At 35.5% G+C, this 16945-nt stretch overlaps 2 protein-coding genes across 6 annotated transcripts in view; one reads left to right on the plus strand and one right to left on the minus strand.

Annotated features, from left to right (window-relative positions):
• Positions 1 to 7822: 7822 nt before the first annotated feature.
• Positions 7823 to 10591, plus strand: LOC104100256 (probable UDP-glucosyl transferase 73B6). Its single transcript, XM_009607452.4, has 2 exons — positions 7823 to 9380; positions 10143 to 10591. Exons 1-2 carry the CDS (start codon positions 7964 to 7966, stop codon positions 10214 to 10216), a joined length of 1491 nt encoding a protein of 496 aa, XP_009605747.2. The 5' UTR covers positions 7823 to 7963; the 3' UTR covers positions 10217 to 10591.
• LOC104100254 (protein ENHANCED DISEASE RESISTANCE 2-like) overlaps positions 10470 to 16945 on the minus strand; it is a 28118-nt gene continuing 21642 nt past the window's right edge. For 4 of the 5 annotated variants that reach the window (XM_009607447.3, XM_009607446.3, XM_009607449.4 and 1 more), the window contains one exon: positions 10470 to 10798. In XM_009607447.3, coding sequence (XP_009605742.1) covers positions 10688 to 10798 — 111 coding nt within the window. In that variant the 3' untranslated portion in view covers positions 10470 to 10687. The remainder of the gene's footprint in view (positions 10799 to 16945) is intronic. The other variant, XR_011410371.1, reaches the window with a different exon arrangement.

Consider the following 16945-nt stretch of genomic DNA (forward strand, 5'->3'; position numbering starts at 1 on the left):
ATATTATTAAAATAAAGCTTGGAGAAAGAAATTTCTCACAAAAAATTTCATCAAAAATATTCTTCTCCGTGCGAAACATACCCAAATTAGCAAAGATTGGAGACTTCACAGTTGAGAATATTCTGATTTTGTGAAAAATGATTCAAGAACCAATATCTAATAAATCAGATGTACTAAGCAGCATCACATACACAGAAAATAATTAAATTATCAAAGTATTGGAAGAACCCATCGAAAGGTACATGGACCGGTAGAGTTGGATCATTCCTTCTAAGTTATGAAAAAAATATGAAATTGGCTTCATAGCAAATAGGGTTATATTCTTATTTCTGTACAGTTGTCCAGAAATGAACAAACCATTCGCCGGATGTACTCTTTTTCGAAAAATTGGATGATAAATAACGTTTACATATAATTATCGTAGAAACTATCCTACATGCTATATGAATACAATAACATGTTATTTCAGAAGTAGATTAAAAAAACCTAAAACAAATGGAATATCAAGATATTCAAATATGTAATATAATCCTCAACCGCGTAAACAAAGATACACATATATAAATCGGCAAAGGGCCAAATATACCCCTGTACTTTCAAAAATGGCCTAAGAATACCCTCGTTATACTATTGGGTCACCTATACCCCTCCCGTCATACTTTAGAACAAATATACCCTTATTTTGGATGGAATGCCACATGGCAGCACCAAAAGAAAACGACCAATTTTTTTTTACCCGATCCGTTTTAAAAAATCCACCACCCGACCCGTTTTAAAATTCAGTTTTTTCAGCTTTTTTAAAGCATATATTTTATAAAAACTGAAAAAATAAATTTTGTAAAAATTGGAAAAAAAAAAAGGAAAGGAATTTGCAAAATATATATTTTTAAGTTTTTTCAGTTTTTTAAAGTATTTTTTTTGTAAAAACTGAAGAAAAAAAAATTAAAACTGAAAAAAAAAAAAAACTTTCCTAAAGCAGTAGACTACATATGCATTAGTTTAAAAAAAAGAAAATATTTTGCAAAATATTTGTTTTTCTTCAGTTTTTACAAAAAAAATACTTTAAAAAATGAAAAAAATGAAAAATATATATTTTGCAAATTTCTTTTTTTTTCTTTCAGTTTTTACAAAATATATATTTTTCAGTTTTTTTTGTCAGTTTTTACAAAATATACATTTTTTTTTCAGTTTTTACAAAAACAATACTTTAAAAAACTGAAAAAACTTAAAAATATATATTTTGCAAATTCCTTTTTTTTTCAGTTTTTACAAAAAAAAAAATTCCAGTTTTTATAAAATATATGCTTTAAAAAAATTGAACAAAATGAATTTTAAAACGGGTCGGGTGGTGGGTTTTTTAAAACGAATCGGGTAAAAAAAGGAAATGGGTCGTTTTCATCTGGTGCTGCCACGTGGCACTCCATCCAAAATAAGGGTATATTTATACCAAAGTATGACGGGAGGGGTATAGATGACCCAATAGTATAACGAGTGATATTCTTAGACCATTTTCAAAAATACAGGGGCATATTTGGCCCTTCGCCGTATATAAATTGAAGAATCACATTGAAACTTCACCGTGAGAATGGTTGGCACATATCACTTGTGTGCCTATACTAGGGGTGGCAAACGGGCGGGTCGGATATGATCGGGTCGAAACCGAATAATTTTAAAAACAGATAAATTATCCGACCCGACCTGTATTTGAGACGAATAAAAAACGGGTTATCCGGCGGATAATATGGATATCCATATTATCCATGGCTTCTTGAATATGATCACTTTTGGGAAAATTTTTTGTCTCCCAAACTTGAGTAACCCCTAATTTGAGGCTTTACAAATGTAAAAGTTAAACACATTAGTTATCCATTTGGTTAACCATTTTCTAAGTGGATAATATGGTTCTTATCCATATTAGACCCGTTTTTAAAAAGTTCATTATCCAACCCATTTTTTAATGGATAATATGGGTGGATAACTATTTTCTTTTAACCATTTTGCCACCTCTAGCCTATACCTTATGTATCAACCATCCGAAGATACTTACCGGTAGGGGTGTACATGTACCGGGTTGATTTGCTTTCTATAAAAACCAAACCAAACCAACTATATCAATTTGGATTAGTTCGGTTTTGTGGGGTTTTGTGGGATTTTTCGGGTTTTCAGGTTTTTTTTATTACATGAATATTATTTCAATCTTACTTTGTTAAATTTTTTATAAGTAAATATATATTTAGTAAAAATTAAAAAATTAATAAACATATGATCTAATAAAATATTTTTATGGGAGAATTTTCTTAGTAACACATAATAGTTATTTTTTTGTCGTCTCACAATAATTTTTTCATGATGTACACTTTTAAGGTTAACCGAATTTAATAATTAAACATAATAATTAATATGATACCTAAAATATGTTCTATTTAATTTTAAATTATCGAAATACCACTTCAAATTCGAAAAAGTTGTACGAATTTAATAGATCTTCACATATGAATATGTAAAAACAAAGAGATTGACGCATTTTAGAAAGTGATCATACAACCCATTATTTAAAGTTAATAAAAATGGAACACTTCTTATTCTATTAAATATTACATCCCATAAGAGAATCCCAAATATTTCTAGCTAGACATTTTTTAAAGAAAATTCTATATAAAGTCTTAAAAGTATATAAAAAAATTATAAATTTATATGTCGGTTTTGTTGAGGTTTTTTTACTCAATACCAAACCAAATCAAATCTAATCGGGTTTCTTAATCGATTTGGTTTGACTTTTCGGTTAGTGCAATTTTTCGGTTCGGTCTGTACACTCCGGCTTACCAGAGAGTTTATCTTTCTTTTTTCTTTTCCGCAAGACTTCCCACAAAATTGTATCCCATCACGAAAATGCTTGCCAAACTGAATGGAAACATTGAAAAATTTTTTCAAGCAATTTGTTGAAGCTACTTCTCTAGTCTTGTCACTCTCTTGGGATATAAAAAATTCTTCACATTATATTGGCCAGCTTTATTGACATTTCTTTTCCTATTCATAGTTATTAAGTTGTCTTCTTTAGTGCAATCAAGTTGTAAAGCAATTAACCTTGCATGCACATTTCAATATAATATTATACACTACGTTTAGTATTAACTTTTGATCATAAGCCAAGAATATTCGCACTGTAAATATTTCAAATGTCATTTTCGTGGGTAACGTGTATTGTAATATTTGTAGAAACAAGATCTCAAAAATCACAAAGCATAAATAATTAAATAGTGAGTAAAGTAAAGAAAGTAGAAGTCGATTTTGCCACTTTCTTAATTCTTCAATCATCACCCTGAAGTTGATTGATGCCAAAACATATTACATTGGCTGCTGCAAGAAATGTTTTTATGTGTACCTCATCAAATGGTTCCGTCTTTAGTTGCAAAAAACTTGGTGCTCACTATGCATTTTTTCAAAAAATCTGCAAGAAGCCCAAAATGAAGTGTGAGAGAAGAACAGAAATTTTAATTAAGTCGTGGACCATTAACTTTAACTTTGGAATATGGTTGGTGTCTCTGGTTCCTTTATTGCCAAGTGCAAAACTGTCATTGCTTTTGCAAACCTTTTCAATATTCACTAATCAGTGGAGCGGATGGTAGTCAAGAGAATTTAAACTGCAGAAGGCGAATCTATTAGCGATCGATGTTCTTTGATTTCTTCCATAATTGGTTTAAAGTTTCCTACAAATGTTCTTATCTATATTCAGGATCATAGTTGACTATTGTAGATGTTTTTAATTGAAGCATGACGCATTAGAAGAGCAAGAATTTGCAGGACTTGAGTTGGTTATCAATAATTGTGCAGGACTTGAGTTAATTAGACACAAACATGTAAATGGATATAGGAATTCAAGATGAACCAAATACTGCTACATGAATTCCCTATGCGAACAACTTTAAAGTTTTCTATCCTAAACCTACCTTTTCTTCGTAGACCGTTACTTTTGTTCAACAAACCGTTGGATCATAATTGATGTAGAATGCTATTTAGCACTGGTTTTCTTCACTGCCTAATTGTCAAGAGTTTCAATTAATGCTTCCAAGCATATATGCACTCGGCAAAATAAGAAGTTGCTACCGTTTCGTTATTCGTAGCGTCTTTTCGTTTCGGGCCGTTGCGAAGCATTGGGGTCTTTTTTATTTTTTGCTTAAGTTAGTGTATTTTGATTTTAGAAGGTCATTAAGGTAATTTAACTTTTAAGTTAAAGGGCTTGATAATATTATGGATATAAACTTTTTTTAACATTGCATTTAAAAGGGGTTATGCATAAAATAGTTGTGGCTTGTGACCCTTCATGAAGGGGTAGGTAGGTTATTTGTTGTTAGTTATTTTTAAATTTTGTATTAATAGAGTATTTAAGTTAACTAGAAAGATATTTTAGTAATTTAACTTTTAGCTTAAGAGCTTCCCACTTTTAATATAACTAGTCTGAGTGTACGTGTGATGCACGTGTGTTTTGCGTCTATTATTGAAAAGTCCTACATAATATAGAAAATGAATGAATTATGTGAAATAACAATTGATGTTGAGATACATGCAATAATATTTTGAATAAAAAATAAATACTTTACGTTAAGACAAGATGAATTCAAAGTAATTGAATGTTTTCTAAATCTTCACGTACGAAATGAGTTAGTTATTTAGTAGTAATTATAACTATACATATTTTATTGTATAAAATAATGATATGTTATGTTGTTGCTTCTGACCTAATTTATTATATTTAAGTTTTAATTTTCCTTTGAAGCATGGGCAAATATTTGCCACAATTATCTTGTTACTTTTTTAAAAGAAAAATATAAATCTATTCTTTATTTGGCTATTCTTTTTTTGGAGGAAAAAGTTTGTGTATTATTTTTTTAGTGAATTGCTTATATATAGGTCAGGTGACCAAATCATATTATTGTATCTCTTTTCATATATTTCTCTTTTCTTATATGATTTATTGTTATTTAAAGTTTGCTTTGTGAGCTTCCATATAATACATTGTTATTTCAATTTTAACAAATTAAAGTTAATGAATTTCTTAATGACCACAAGGTTTGGACTCCTCAATAACTTTGGTATTCATTCTAAACTAAACCTAGACAAATTATAAAATAAATTATAAATTAAATAAGAAAAACCTAAACAAATTACTGTAAAACAAATCAAAAATAAACATACACGTATAAACAAATCAAAAATACAAAGAAAACTAATTGTAATGACAATTTAATCTTATTTTTCCACTGACTTTAGATTTGGTCTAAACCAAATATAAATAAATTATTTTAAAAAATCAATATAGAAACACATTGACTGAACAATCCTCACCTAGACTTTTACAAAGAAACATGCAAGTAACAAGTTTTTAATTTTTTTTTTCTAATTTTTTATCAATTCTATCTGCCATCCCAAAAGAGAGTAAACTTATGGCATTGAGATTCTAATTTCACCTTTCCAAATGAGAAGAAAATTACTCTTGAAACTAATGTCAAGTTAAAATCAGAACATAAGTAGAATAAGTTCACTCCTTTTAGGTAGGGCTGCTTATCGGGCGGATTGGACGGTTAATTACTCTTAACGGTTTGGCTTAACGGTTATCGGCTTTTAAATGTATTAATCTGCTAGCCACCCGATAAGATATCGGGTGAATTGGTATCGGTTTAGCTCTTATCGGGCGGTTATTGGGCGGTTTATCGGCCTAATTCAATCTATATTGTGTGTATTAATTATTTGCTGACCGCCTAGCATACAAATTCAGAATAGAAAATTATACATTGAGTCTAGACATACATGTCTGTTAACGCCTACATAAGAATGATGTAGTGTGTCATGTGTTGTAGAGTGAAAAAAGATGTGGCACAACACTGTTGTTCTTCTATTAAACATAGACAACATGCATTAGTTTTAAAAAACAAAAGCAGAGGTAAACCATAGACATCAACTTAAACAATCTTGTTGTAGGGTGGGAGAATAAACTAAGCTAAGCCAAGCCTGGGATCTTTTGATGCATAGTACGTAAGGGTTCTGATTATTTAGGAATTAGGCGTTAGAACTTAGAGATAGAGTACTGGAAGAAGTGGAAAGGTTTTTGATCTTTAATATATATTCTTAACGGGTTAACGGATTATCCGTTAAGAAAATTGAATAATCCGCCCCCAAACCGATAAGCCGTTAATAAAAAAATTTCAATCTGCTCCCCGTCCGTTAAACCATTAACCCGATACCAATAAGCCATTAAGCTTCGGTTCCGGTTCAGTTTTCGGTTTCGGTTTGGTTTTGAACACCCCTACTTTTAGGAATACAAAAAGACAAACGAAAATTTAAAAATTTACCAACATACAAACTGATTTTGATGGTCATATCTTTTGCTACCAAAATCAAATTTTTATGGAACTTGATCGGGCATTCTTTCATAGCAAAAACCATCTTTTTGTGACCTTAAAAAAATATGTACAAAATAACGGACAAATATTGGCAGTAATCTATAGAATAACATATAGCTTTCCATTTCCATGAATTAAGTAATATGATAAAACTAAAGAAGAACAACAGTAATTTAATGAAAACAATGGATGCTCAAAATCATATTTAAAGTGAGTGGTATATAATTTTAAGAACATATATATATATATATATTATTTTAGTCCTAAACGTGTACATGTTTTACTATTGTTATTTGCAATGGGAAGATATTGCTTTACCGATATTAGAGAACCAATTTAACCTTATTTAAATTAAATAAGAGATCGGCCACTTTAATCTTCATAAATTGTTAGAATTCTATAGTTAATTAAAGAAATTCTATTCACTTTTGTCGTTATTTATGTTGCAATAAATTAGAATTGTTCAAGTTTCCATGTTTACCTAATTAACGTTAGGTAAGTTTTTTTAGTTTTCTATTTCTCTTTTTGTTAGAATAAGAAAATATTTTAATTGATTTTAAAGGTCTAATTTAAATAAGAAAAAATTTAATAAACTAAATTTTATTTGATTTTAATGTCCTCAATATTTGGAGAAGCGCTAAATGACAAGATTATCCTATGTAAAATCATGTTTTAAAGGGTAAAAAAGACGAATAACATTTCGTTAAGGGCTTTCGAGATTTTAATATAGTATAGATAGATATAGATTATAGATATAGATATGATTGAGTAATTATTTGTTATATTTTGACTAAAAAATGCTGAATGTAACTCATCCAAGATATTTGAGGAAGATTACTGTCTCATTTTTGTAAAGAGAAAGTGGTCCTGCCTCTCTTCCCGGTCAATGCCATGACTTTTCTAGAAAAGTTAATATCTATTTATTTTTGGTCCATTTAAAATAAAATGACACATTTTTAAATTTGGAAACAATTTAGCTTAAACTTACAATTTTACCTTTAATGAGAAGCTTTTATAACCGCACAAATACTCTAGGTTCTTTTTTGATTTGTTTAGAACCACAAATTTTAAAAGTCTTTATTTTTTCTTAAATTCCGTGTTCAGCCAAACAGGTTTATATAAATTGAAACGGAATGAGTATTATTTTAGATGTTTATTAAAAAATAGAACAATCACGAAAATCTAAGAGAGAACCCCAAAAGTGGGGGGGGGGGGGGGGTGTTTATTAAAAAATAGAACAATCACGAAAGCTCCCCCCAAAAAGGGAGGGGGAGCTTTCCTCACCTCTTACGCTTTGCTGACGGATAAAGAAAATTTTCCCTAAATAGTGGAAGACTAAAAAATATGGATACCTTGGCTTTACATCACTCTTGGCTTCTTCTGCTAATTAATTACTATTCAACATTGCTAAGACGCTACTACTACTTGCTACACTCTGTCACCGAGTTCTCTCCACTTTTCTTACACATTCAATGTTCACATTTCACACGTAGAATTCCTTCTCTATATTTCTATATATACATGGAATAATTTGATCAAAGTGTAATCCAATTATTTGAAAAGACATGGAAGCCATTGGAGATATCTTGGTGCTCCCATTTTACGGTCAAGGTCATCTCTTCCCCTGCATGGAACTCTGCAAAAAGTTGACATGTTTCAACTTTAAAGTCACCCTTATCATCCCCTCCCACCTCTCCTCCTCCATTCCACCACACGTTCGTCATCATTCTTTAATTCAAGTAGTTGAGATTTCAGGTACATCAACTCCCCCACCACCACACAAGGCAATAGAATTACCAGCTTTGCCACCAAATGAAAAAGGAGGACATGGTTTCATGCATGGGCCCTTTTCGCATGACCATCAGCAGTTAGGACAGGGGATTGATACCTTCCTATTGAAACGATGCAACGGGGCGGGGCGGGCCAGACCTATATGCGCCGCGGTGGACGTCATGATGAGCTGGAGTAAGGAAATTTTCTTGAAATATGAGATACCCTTTGTCTCTTTCTTCACTTGTGGTGCATGTGCTGCTGCAATGGAGTTTGCAGCCTGGAAAAACCATGCGGATGAGATGAAAGGGTTGCCTGAAAGTATGGCTCTTGATATAAAGCGAAACCGTCATCATCCTGGTGGTGGTCCAAATAGACAGAATGAACCATCAGGTGGAGTAGAAGATGGGCCTCAAAAACCACGATGGTTGGATGAGGTGGAGGGTTCTATTGCGTTGTTGATCAATACCTGTCATGATCTTGAGGGTCCATTCATTGATTATGTGGCCAACCAAATTGAAAAGCCAATATGGTGTGTAGGCCCCTTGTTGCCAGAGACGTATTGGAAATCAACTAGTAGTTCAATACTACACGATCATGAAGTCAGGTCAAACCGACAGTCCAATTTTACAGAAGAAGAGGTGATGCAATGGTTGAACTCAAAATCTCAGGGATCAGTGATTTATGTGTCCTTTGGTAGTGAAGTTGGACCTAGCTTGGTAGAATATGCTCAACTAGCTGATGCATTAGAGGCATCAAACCATCCTTTTATTTGGGTTATTCAGGCCGGTTCAGGTCGACACTGTCCACCTCCAGGTCTCTTTGGAGACGGTCAACAAGAAGAAGGATATTACCCACATGGACTGGATGAAAGAATAGGGAATAAAGGGTTGATAATAAAGGGATGGGCACCGCAGTTGTTGATTCTAAGCCATCCTTCAACTGGTGGGTTTCTGTCGCATTGTGGATGGAACTCAACAATGGAAGCAATAGGACGTGGCATCCCAATTTTGGCATGGCCAATCAGGGGTGACCAATTCCATGATGCCAAATTGGTAGCAAATTACTTGAAAATGGGACATATGATTTTACTCGGTGATGAACCGGGAGAGATGGTGAAGAAAGATGACATAGTTCAAGGAATTGACAAGATGATGAAAGATGAAGGGGTTCATAAGCAAGCAATGGCATTAAGATCCATATTCCAGAGTGGTTATCCAGATAGTTCAATGTGCTCTTTTAAGTCATTTATTCAGCTCATAAGCAAATAATGTGGAAAACTACATGATTGGACAGCGCTTCCGTTTCCAAATAGAACAGAGAGAAGCACACAATAGATACACCTGAATAAAGGGAAATATGCGAATCCCAGTTATTAGCATTTTGGTAATGCATGAGACTATAAGTTGGACTTTACGACAGTATAGAGGTTAGACAATCTCAGTAATAAATGAACAAGTTTGTGATTCTCCATACATGTTTTGTTTCACCTATGTGATTATACAAGCTAAGAAGCCTACTAAGTTGGAGAAAAAAATAAAAAAGATGCAAGACAAGGAAAAAAGTGTCACAGCAATCCTTTCATTTTATTTTATTTTTTGTTTTTTCTCGAGGGGAAATGTTTTCCTTAATCATCAACCACATTGAAACGTATAATATCCCAGGAAGAAGAGAAACAACAAAAGACAACCTCGCTGAACGGTTGCACCAATCTTATTTCAGGAAAAAGAAAGGAGGAAAGGAAAAAAAGAGTTATCTACCTACAATTTAATTCACCAAATCTATGCTATCTAATGGCTATGAGCAAAACCTCTACCATGCAGATACTGTTATAGTCCATTGCAAGGTATGAGACTTGAGTCCCACATCGGTATTGCAATGTGCCGATGTGGTGTTTATATAGCCTTGGGCTCTCCCACTTTAATAGCTAGCTTTTGAGGTGTGATTCTCCTTGGGTTGTATCAATGGTATCAGAGCCACCCACTGCCCTCCGTGCACACCATGCCATGGATGGTGACACCGGTATTGCAGTGTTCGCCCGGGGCTAGAAAAGTCTAGCGCACAATCGTCGGGGACGACGGATGCGGAGCGTGGTGGTTTGTTATGGTCCATTGCAAGGTATGGGACTTGAGTCCCACATCGGTATTGTAATATGTTGATGTGGGGTTTATATAGCCTTGAGCTCTCCCACTTTAATAGCTAGCTTTTGATGTGTGGTTCTCACTGGGTTGTATCAGATACAACTAGAACTGCGCCTTACAAAAAAAATCACACTTCCTACAATTTTGTACATAGATGAAATTTGCTGCTCTAACCACAAGAGTGAAAGACCTTTAGTATTAGAAAACCAATCTATACAGCCTATATACAAAATATAGCCTCCATCTGATGTTCTAAAAAAAAAAAAAAAAAAAAGAGAGAAACTAATGAATTAAAAATATGATAGGACTAACATGGAGGTGTATATATATTTCAAAAATAAATTTCTATGAAGGTTAATGGCTGTCAAGATTGACCTATTATGGTGCGTCAGCTTGCTCCAGTTTTGGTACAATAGCCGATGACAGTTCTACATGAGAAACACGAACAGCACCTACAAGCCGCTCCGGTAACTCGTCAGGGGTGTTGGCCTAGCACAGAAGGAAATCGCATCATTATAAAGGGGCATATGCACCACATCTTTCATTATTTCAAACAAATAAGAATCACTGCATTTGGATTCTCCGTGTCATTTTAGCCAGCGGAACAAATAGGGGTGTGAGTGGGAGGTCAATTTCATTGATCGACATACACATAAATATGAAAAGCTAACTTATGTATCGTAAGGAATATCTTAAACAAGGGATGAATGCTTATAGATGATAATATTATACACAAAAGGACAAGCTAGAACTATGCTATGACATACCATTTGGTCTCTCTCCTATGAGGAGGATGATTTTCCATCCAATTTTCTTTGGTTGTTACTTTTTGACAGCTTTTTGTGCCATTATATTTACTTTATATACTTCAGCACATACGCTCAACTGCAGAAAACTACCATCGCGATATCCCTAAGCGAATAAAACTATTTTACATGGCACTAAGACCATTCATTTTACATGAATTTGAAATGCTTCTTTCATATAAAGATAACTTTCTTTTTTTCTTTTGACGGTTCTTTCTTCCACCAAAAAAGTATAATAAAATGAAAATAAAAGAACACCAAAGAGAATACGCAGTATTTACTAAAAATCATTCTTACACAAACTAAATGAGCTTTTCCCTAGTTACATTGTTCCAACATGAAGACAAAAATTAACCGTAAAAGTAAAATTTATTGCCCAGTGACAGAAGGGAAAGATGTGGGCAACACAAGAATAGTAAAGAAATTGTTGAAGTTTAAACAAGTGTCAGAGATCATCATTTGTCTCATATAACATCAAATGAAAATTTCCTAATAGAATAGGATATATACTACTTCTATGTCTGGATTTAACCGTCTTATTATAGGTTGGTTCCACGTTGCCACTATCCCAAAAATAGAGAACATTCATTAACACCTAGCATTCACATAAAAAGTTTCTTTTAAACTTACCTTTATTCTAAACATTATTAAAATTCTTCAAGAAGTTAAATATATCTCCATTTTTAACCCACTTTAACCTAAATATACTAATATACAACATTACCTTTGTAGTCGTGACACCAAAATTGGGACAGAAAAAAGAAAATTAATCTTCTGAATTTTAGTTTTACAGTAAGGAATCTGGAGAAATGTCGTTGAAATCAAATATGGTAGAGAAGGTTTTTGGGCCCCAGAACCTGTTGAAACAGCTTATGGTGGTTCTATTTGGAGACAAATTGCCAACCTTTGGGAAGACTTTGCTAAGTATACTGTCTTGACAGTGGGAGATGGAAAAAGAATTAGGCTATGGAAAGATAATTGGGTTGGAGAAGGGCTGCTAAAGGATCAATTTCCAGTCTTATATAGGCTGGTGAATCTTTCTGATATATTGCTGGCTGATTGCTTTAGTATGGCAGGATCGAATTTTCAATTCAGGAGGGACTTTTATGACTGGGAGTTGAAAAATGAACATCAATAAGGATCCACACTAAATGAGCTTTTCTGTGTAAAATGCAATCTGTTGTGCTAGACAGGCGTAAAATGATGCTATGTTTTGGAAGGCAAGCAAAGATGGAGAATATTCCTTCTACAGATTGCTTCAGGAAGATTCTCTGAAAATGTTACTTCTTGGCCTTGGAAGATGATTTGGAGGACACTAGTCCCTCCTAAAGTGGCATGTTTTGGGTAGTTGGTAGCTCATGGAGCTTGTCTAACCCATGAGAAGTTGCAAAAAAGAGGATATAAGCTATGAGGCAGGTGTTATTTATGTGAAAGCTCTATTGAATCCGCTGATCACCTTTTCATACACTGCATTTTTACTGCAGCTCGGGACTATGTTCTCGATAATTTTTGGAGTGTATTGGGCAGCACCTCATAGCTTTAAAAGTTTGTAATGCTGCCGGAAGGCATATTATACTGGCAGAATTCACAAGAAGATTTGGACGTCTATTCCTCTGTGAATTGCTTGGACTATATGGAGTGAAAGAAATAGGAGATGTTTTGAAGACAAAAAGGAGATGCTTGCTGTTGTTAAATATAGATGTATGGAGAATTTGTACTATTGGATGAAAGGGAATTTAGTTTTGAATTTGTGAGAAGGCACGGGAGAAAATATGTTATTGATATTAGATAATGAATACAATACAAGAGGTCCTTATTTATAGCTATACACTACAAGGACATATTATTCCAATTCCAATGTGGGACAAGACTATGTTATGTACATAGCTCTAAACTAACACTCCTCTTCAAGCCGGTGCATACACATCATATGTACCGAGCTTGTTACACATGTAACTAATACGGGAACCAGTAAGAGACTTAGTGAAAATATCTGCTAGTTGATCATTCGACTTTACAAACGTTGTAACAATATCTCCTGAAAGTATTTTTTCTCTGACAAAGTGACAGTCGATCTCAAAGTGTTTAGTCCTCTCATGAAACACCGGATTTGACGCAATATGAAGAGCAGCTTGGTTATCACACACCAGTTCCATCTTGCTGATTTCTCCGAACTTTAACTCCTTGAGCAACTGCTTGATCCAAACTAACTCACACGTTGCCATAGCCATGGCCCGATATTCGGCTTCGGCGCTAGATCGAGCAACTACATTCTGTTTTTTGCTCTTCCACGAGACCAAATTACCTCCTACTAGAACACAATATCCACACGTAGAACGTCTATCAAAAGGTGATCCTGCCCAATTAGCATCTGTGCACCCAACAATCTGCTCGTGGCCTCGATCCTCGAATAGTAATCCTTTGCCTGGAGCTGACTTTATATACCGAAGAATGCGAACAACTGCATCTCAGTGACTATCACTGGGAGAATCCATAAACTTACTTACAACACTCACCGGAAAAGAAATGCCAGGTCTAGTCACTGTGAGGTAATTATATTTTCCAACTAACCTCCTATATCTCGTAGGGTCTCTAAGAGGCTCCCCTGTCCAGGCAGAAGCTTAGCATTCGGATCCACAGGAGAGTCAATAGGTCTGCAACCCATCATTCCAGTCTCCTCAAGAATGTCTAAGGCATACTTCCGTTGTGAAATAACAATACCTGAGCTAGACTGAGCGACCTCAATACCTAGAAAATACTTCAATCTGCCCAGATCCTTAGTCTGGAAGTGCTGAAAGAGATGCTGCTTCAGATTAGTAATATCATCCTGATCATTGCCAGTAATAACAATATCATCAGCATAAACCACTAGATAAATACACAGATTAGGAGCAGAATGGCGATAAAACACAGAGTGATCAGCCTCACTACGAGTCATGCCGAACTCCTGAATAATTGTCCTGAACTTACCAAACCAAGCTCGAGGGGACTGTTTCAAACCATATAGTGACCTGCGCAATCTGCACACACAACCATTAAACTCCCCCTAAGCAACAAAACTAGGTGGTTGCTCCATATAAACTTCTTCCTCAAGATCACCGTGGAGAAAAACATTCTTAATGCCTAACTAATAAAGAGGCCAATGACGTACAACAGCCATGGACAAAAAGAGACGAACAGATGCTACTTTAGCCACGGGAGAGAAAGTATCACTATAATCAAGCCCAAAAATCTGAGTATATCCTTTTGCAACAAGACGAGCCTTAAGCCGATCAACCTGGCCATCCGGGCCGACTTTGACTGCATAAACCCAACGACAACCAACAGTAGACTTAACTTTGACTGTATAAACCCAACGACAAGCTCCCAACAGTAGACTTACCTGCAGGAAGAGGAACAAGCTCCCAAGTGCCACTCGCATGTAAAGCAGACATCTCGTCAATCATAGCATGTCGCCATCCTGGATGAGATAGTGCCTCACCAGTATACTTAGGGATAGAAATAGTGGACAAAGAAGATATAAAAGCATAATGAGGTAACGACAGACGATGATAACTTAAACCGACATAGTGAGGATTAGGATTAAGTGTGGATCGTACACCTTTGCGGAGTGCAATTGGTTGACTAAGAGGAGACAAGTCCGCAGTAGGTGCAGAATCCGATGCAGGGCGTGAATCATCTGGGCCTGATGCTGGATGTGGACGACGATGACAAGCCAAGAGTGGTGGAGCTGCAGAAGGTTGAACTGGATTGTGTGGAGGAACTGGAGCTATAGGTGATGGAGCTACAACTGGAGCTGTAGGAGCTGCAACTGGAGCTGTAGGTGGTGGAGCTGTAACTGGAGCTGTAAGTGGTGGGAGCTAGAGTGACTGAATCTCCAAAAGATGAAACTGGAAGTACCTCAGAAATATCTAAGTAATGACCTGAACCTGTGAAGTATGATTGGGTTTCAAAGAAGGTAACATCGGCGAACATAAGGTACCGCTGGAGGTCAGGAGAGTAGCATCGATACCCCTTTTGTGTTCTCGAGTAACCCAGAAATACGTACTTAAGAGCACGAGGAGCTAACTTATCTGTTCCAGGAGTAAGGTTATGGACAAAACAAGTGCTTCCAAAGATACGGGGTGGAAGAGAGAACAAAGGTAAGTGGGAAAACATGACAGAGAATGGAACTTGGTTCTGGATAGCTGAAGATGGCATACGATTAATAAGATAGCAAGATGTAAAAACTGCATCCCCCAAAAATGCAACGGAGCATGAGATTGTATGAGTAGGGTACGAGCAGTTTCAATAAGATGTCTATTCTTTCTTTCAGCTACCCCATTTTGTTGAGATGTGTACGGACAAGATGTTTGATGAATAATCCCATGAGATTTCATAAACTGCTGAAATGGGGAAAACAAATACTCTCGGGCATTATCACTACGAAATGTGCAAATAGAAACCCCAAATTGATTTTGGATTTCAGCGTGGAAGGTCTCGAAAATAGAAAACAGCTCAGATCGATTTTTTATCAAAAATATCCAAGTGCACCTGGAATAATCATCAATGAAACTGGCAAAGTAGCGGAATCCCAAGGTGGAACTGACCCGACTAGGACCCCAAACATCTGAATGGACTAAAGTAAAATGTGACTCTGCTCGATTATCAAGACGCCGAGGGAAATTGAAGCGAGTATGCTTACCGAGCTGACATGACTCACACTTTAGAGCTGACAAGTGAGATAAAACAGATACTATTTTCTGAAGTTTTGACAAACTGAGATGTCCCAACCGTTCATGTAATAAATCTGGTGAATCAGTAAAAGGACAAGTTGTTGAAGGAAGACAAAATGTGAGTCCATGTGATTTAGCAAGGATAAGGTAATAAAGTCCGTTTGATTCACGCCCGGTACCAATGATCCGCCCTGTACTGCGTTCCTGTATAAAAACATGGTCATCAAGAAATAAAACAGCGCATTTAAGTGATTTGGCTAAGCGACTAACAGTTATGAGATTAAAAGGACTATTGGGAACATAAATGACTGAATCTAAAGGTAAGGAAGGAAGTGGGCTTGCTTGACCTATTGCAGTTGCCATGGTTTGAGACTCATTGGCCATTATGACTCTTGGAAGAGATTGAGAATACGAAATAATAGTGAAAAGAGATTTGTTACCAGAAATATGATCTGATGCACCTGAATCAATGACCCAAGACTCAGAGGATTAAGATCGGGAGAGACAAGTCACGCTATTACCTGTTTGAACAACAAAAGCTATCTCAGAATTTATCGGGGATAGCACTGGTCGACTCGGAATTTCTGTGCGAGTAAGCTTTCCTGAAGGAAGATCGTCGGAATCTGGTTGTAAGGAGTCTCACGCGCTCGGCGCGTGCACAGATCTTGCCGGAAAATTTGAACTCTGTCCGGCGCGTGAGGGCACGTGGATTTGAGTTTTCCGGTGGGATTTTCTGGGGTTTGGTCGCAGGACTACAGCGGACCTTGTGGTGGTGTTGGTTTGTTCGCAACACTTATAAATAGTGACTTTGACGCAACAGTCTCTTAGGTCACCGGAAAATTGCACGGTAACCAAGTTCTTTCTTCCCGTATGTTGTTGGAATGACGCACAGCGATCTTTTCTCACTGAAGTTCTGATACCATGTGAGAAGGCACGGGAGAAAATATGTTATTGATATTAGATAATGAATACAATACAAGAGGTCCTTATTTATAGCTATACACTACAAGGACATATTACTCTTATTCCGATGTGGGACAAGACTATGTTATGTACATAGCTCTAAACTAACAGAATTGAATGATATGCTCGACTTGTTAGAATCCCTGAATATG

This window comes from Nicotiana tomentosiformis, chromosome 8, assembly GCF_000390325.3.
Source record: "Nicotiana tomentosiformis chromosome 8, ASM39032v3, whole genome shotgun sequence".
Classification (NCBI taxonomy): domain Eukaryota; kingdom Viridiplantae; phylum Streptophyta; class Magnoliopsida; order Solanales; family Solanaceae; genus Nicotiana; species Nicotiana tomentosiformis.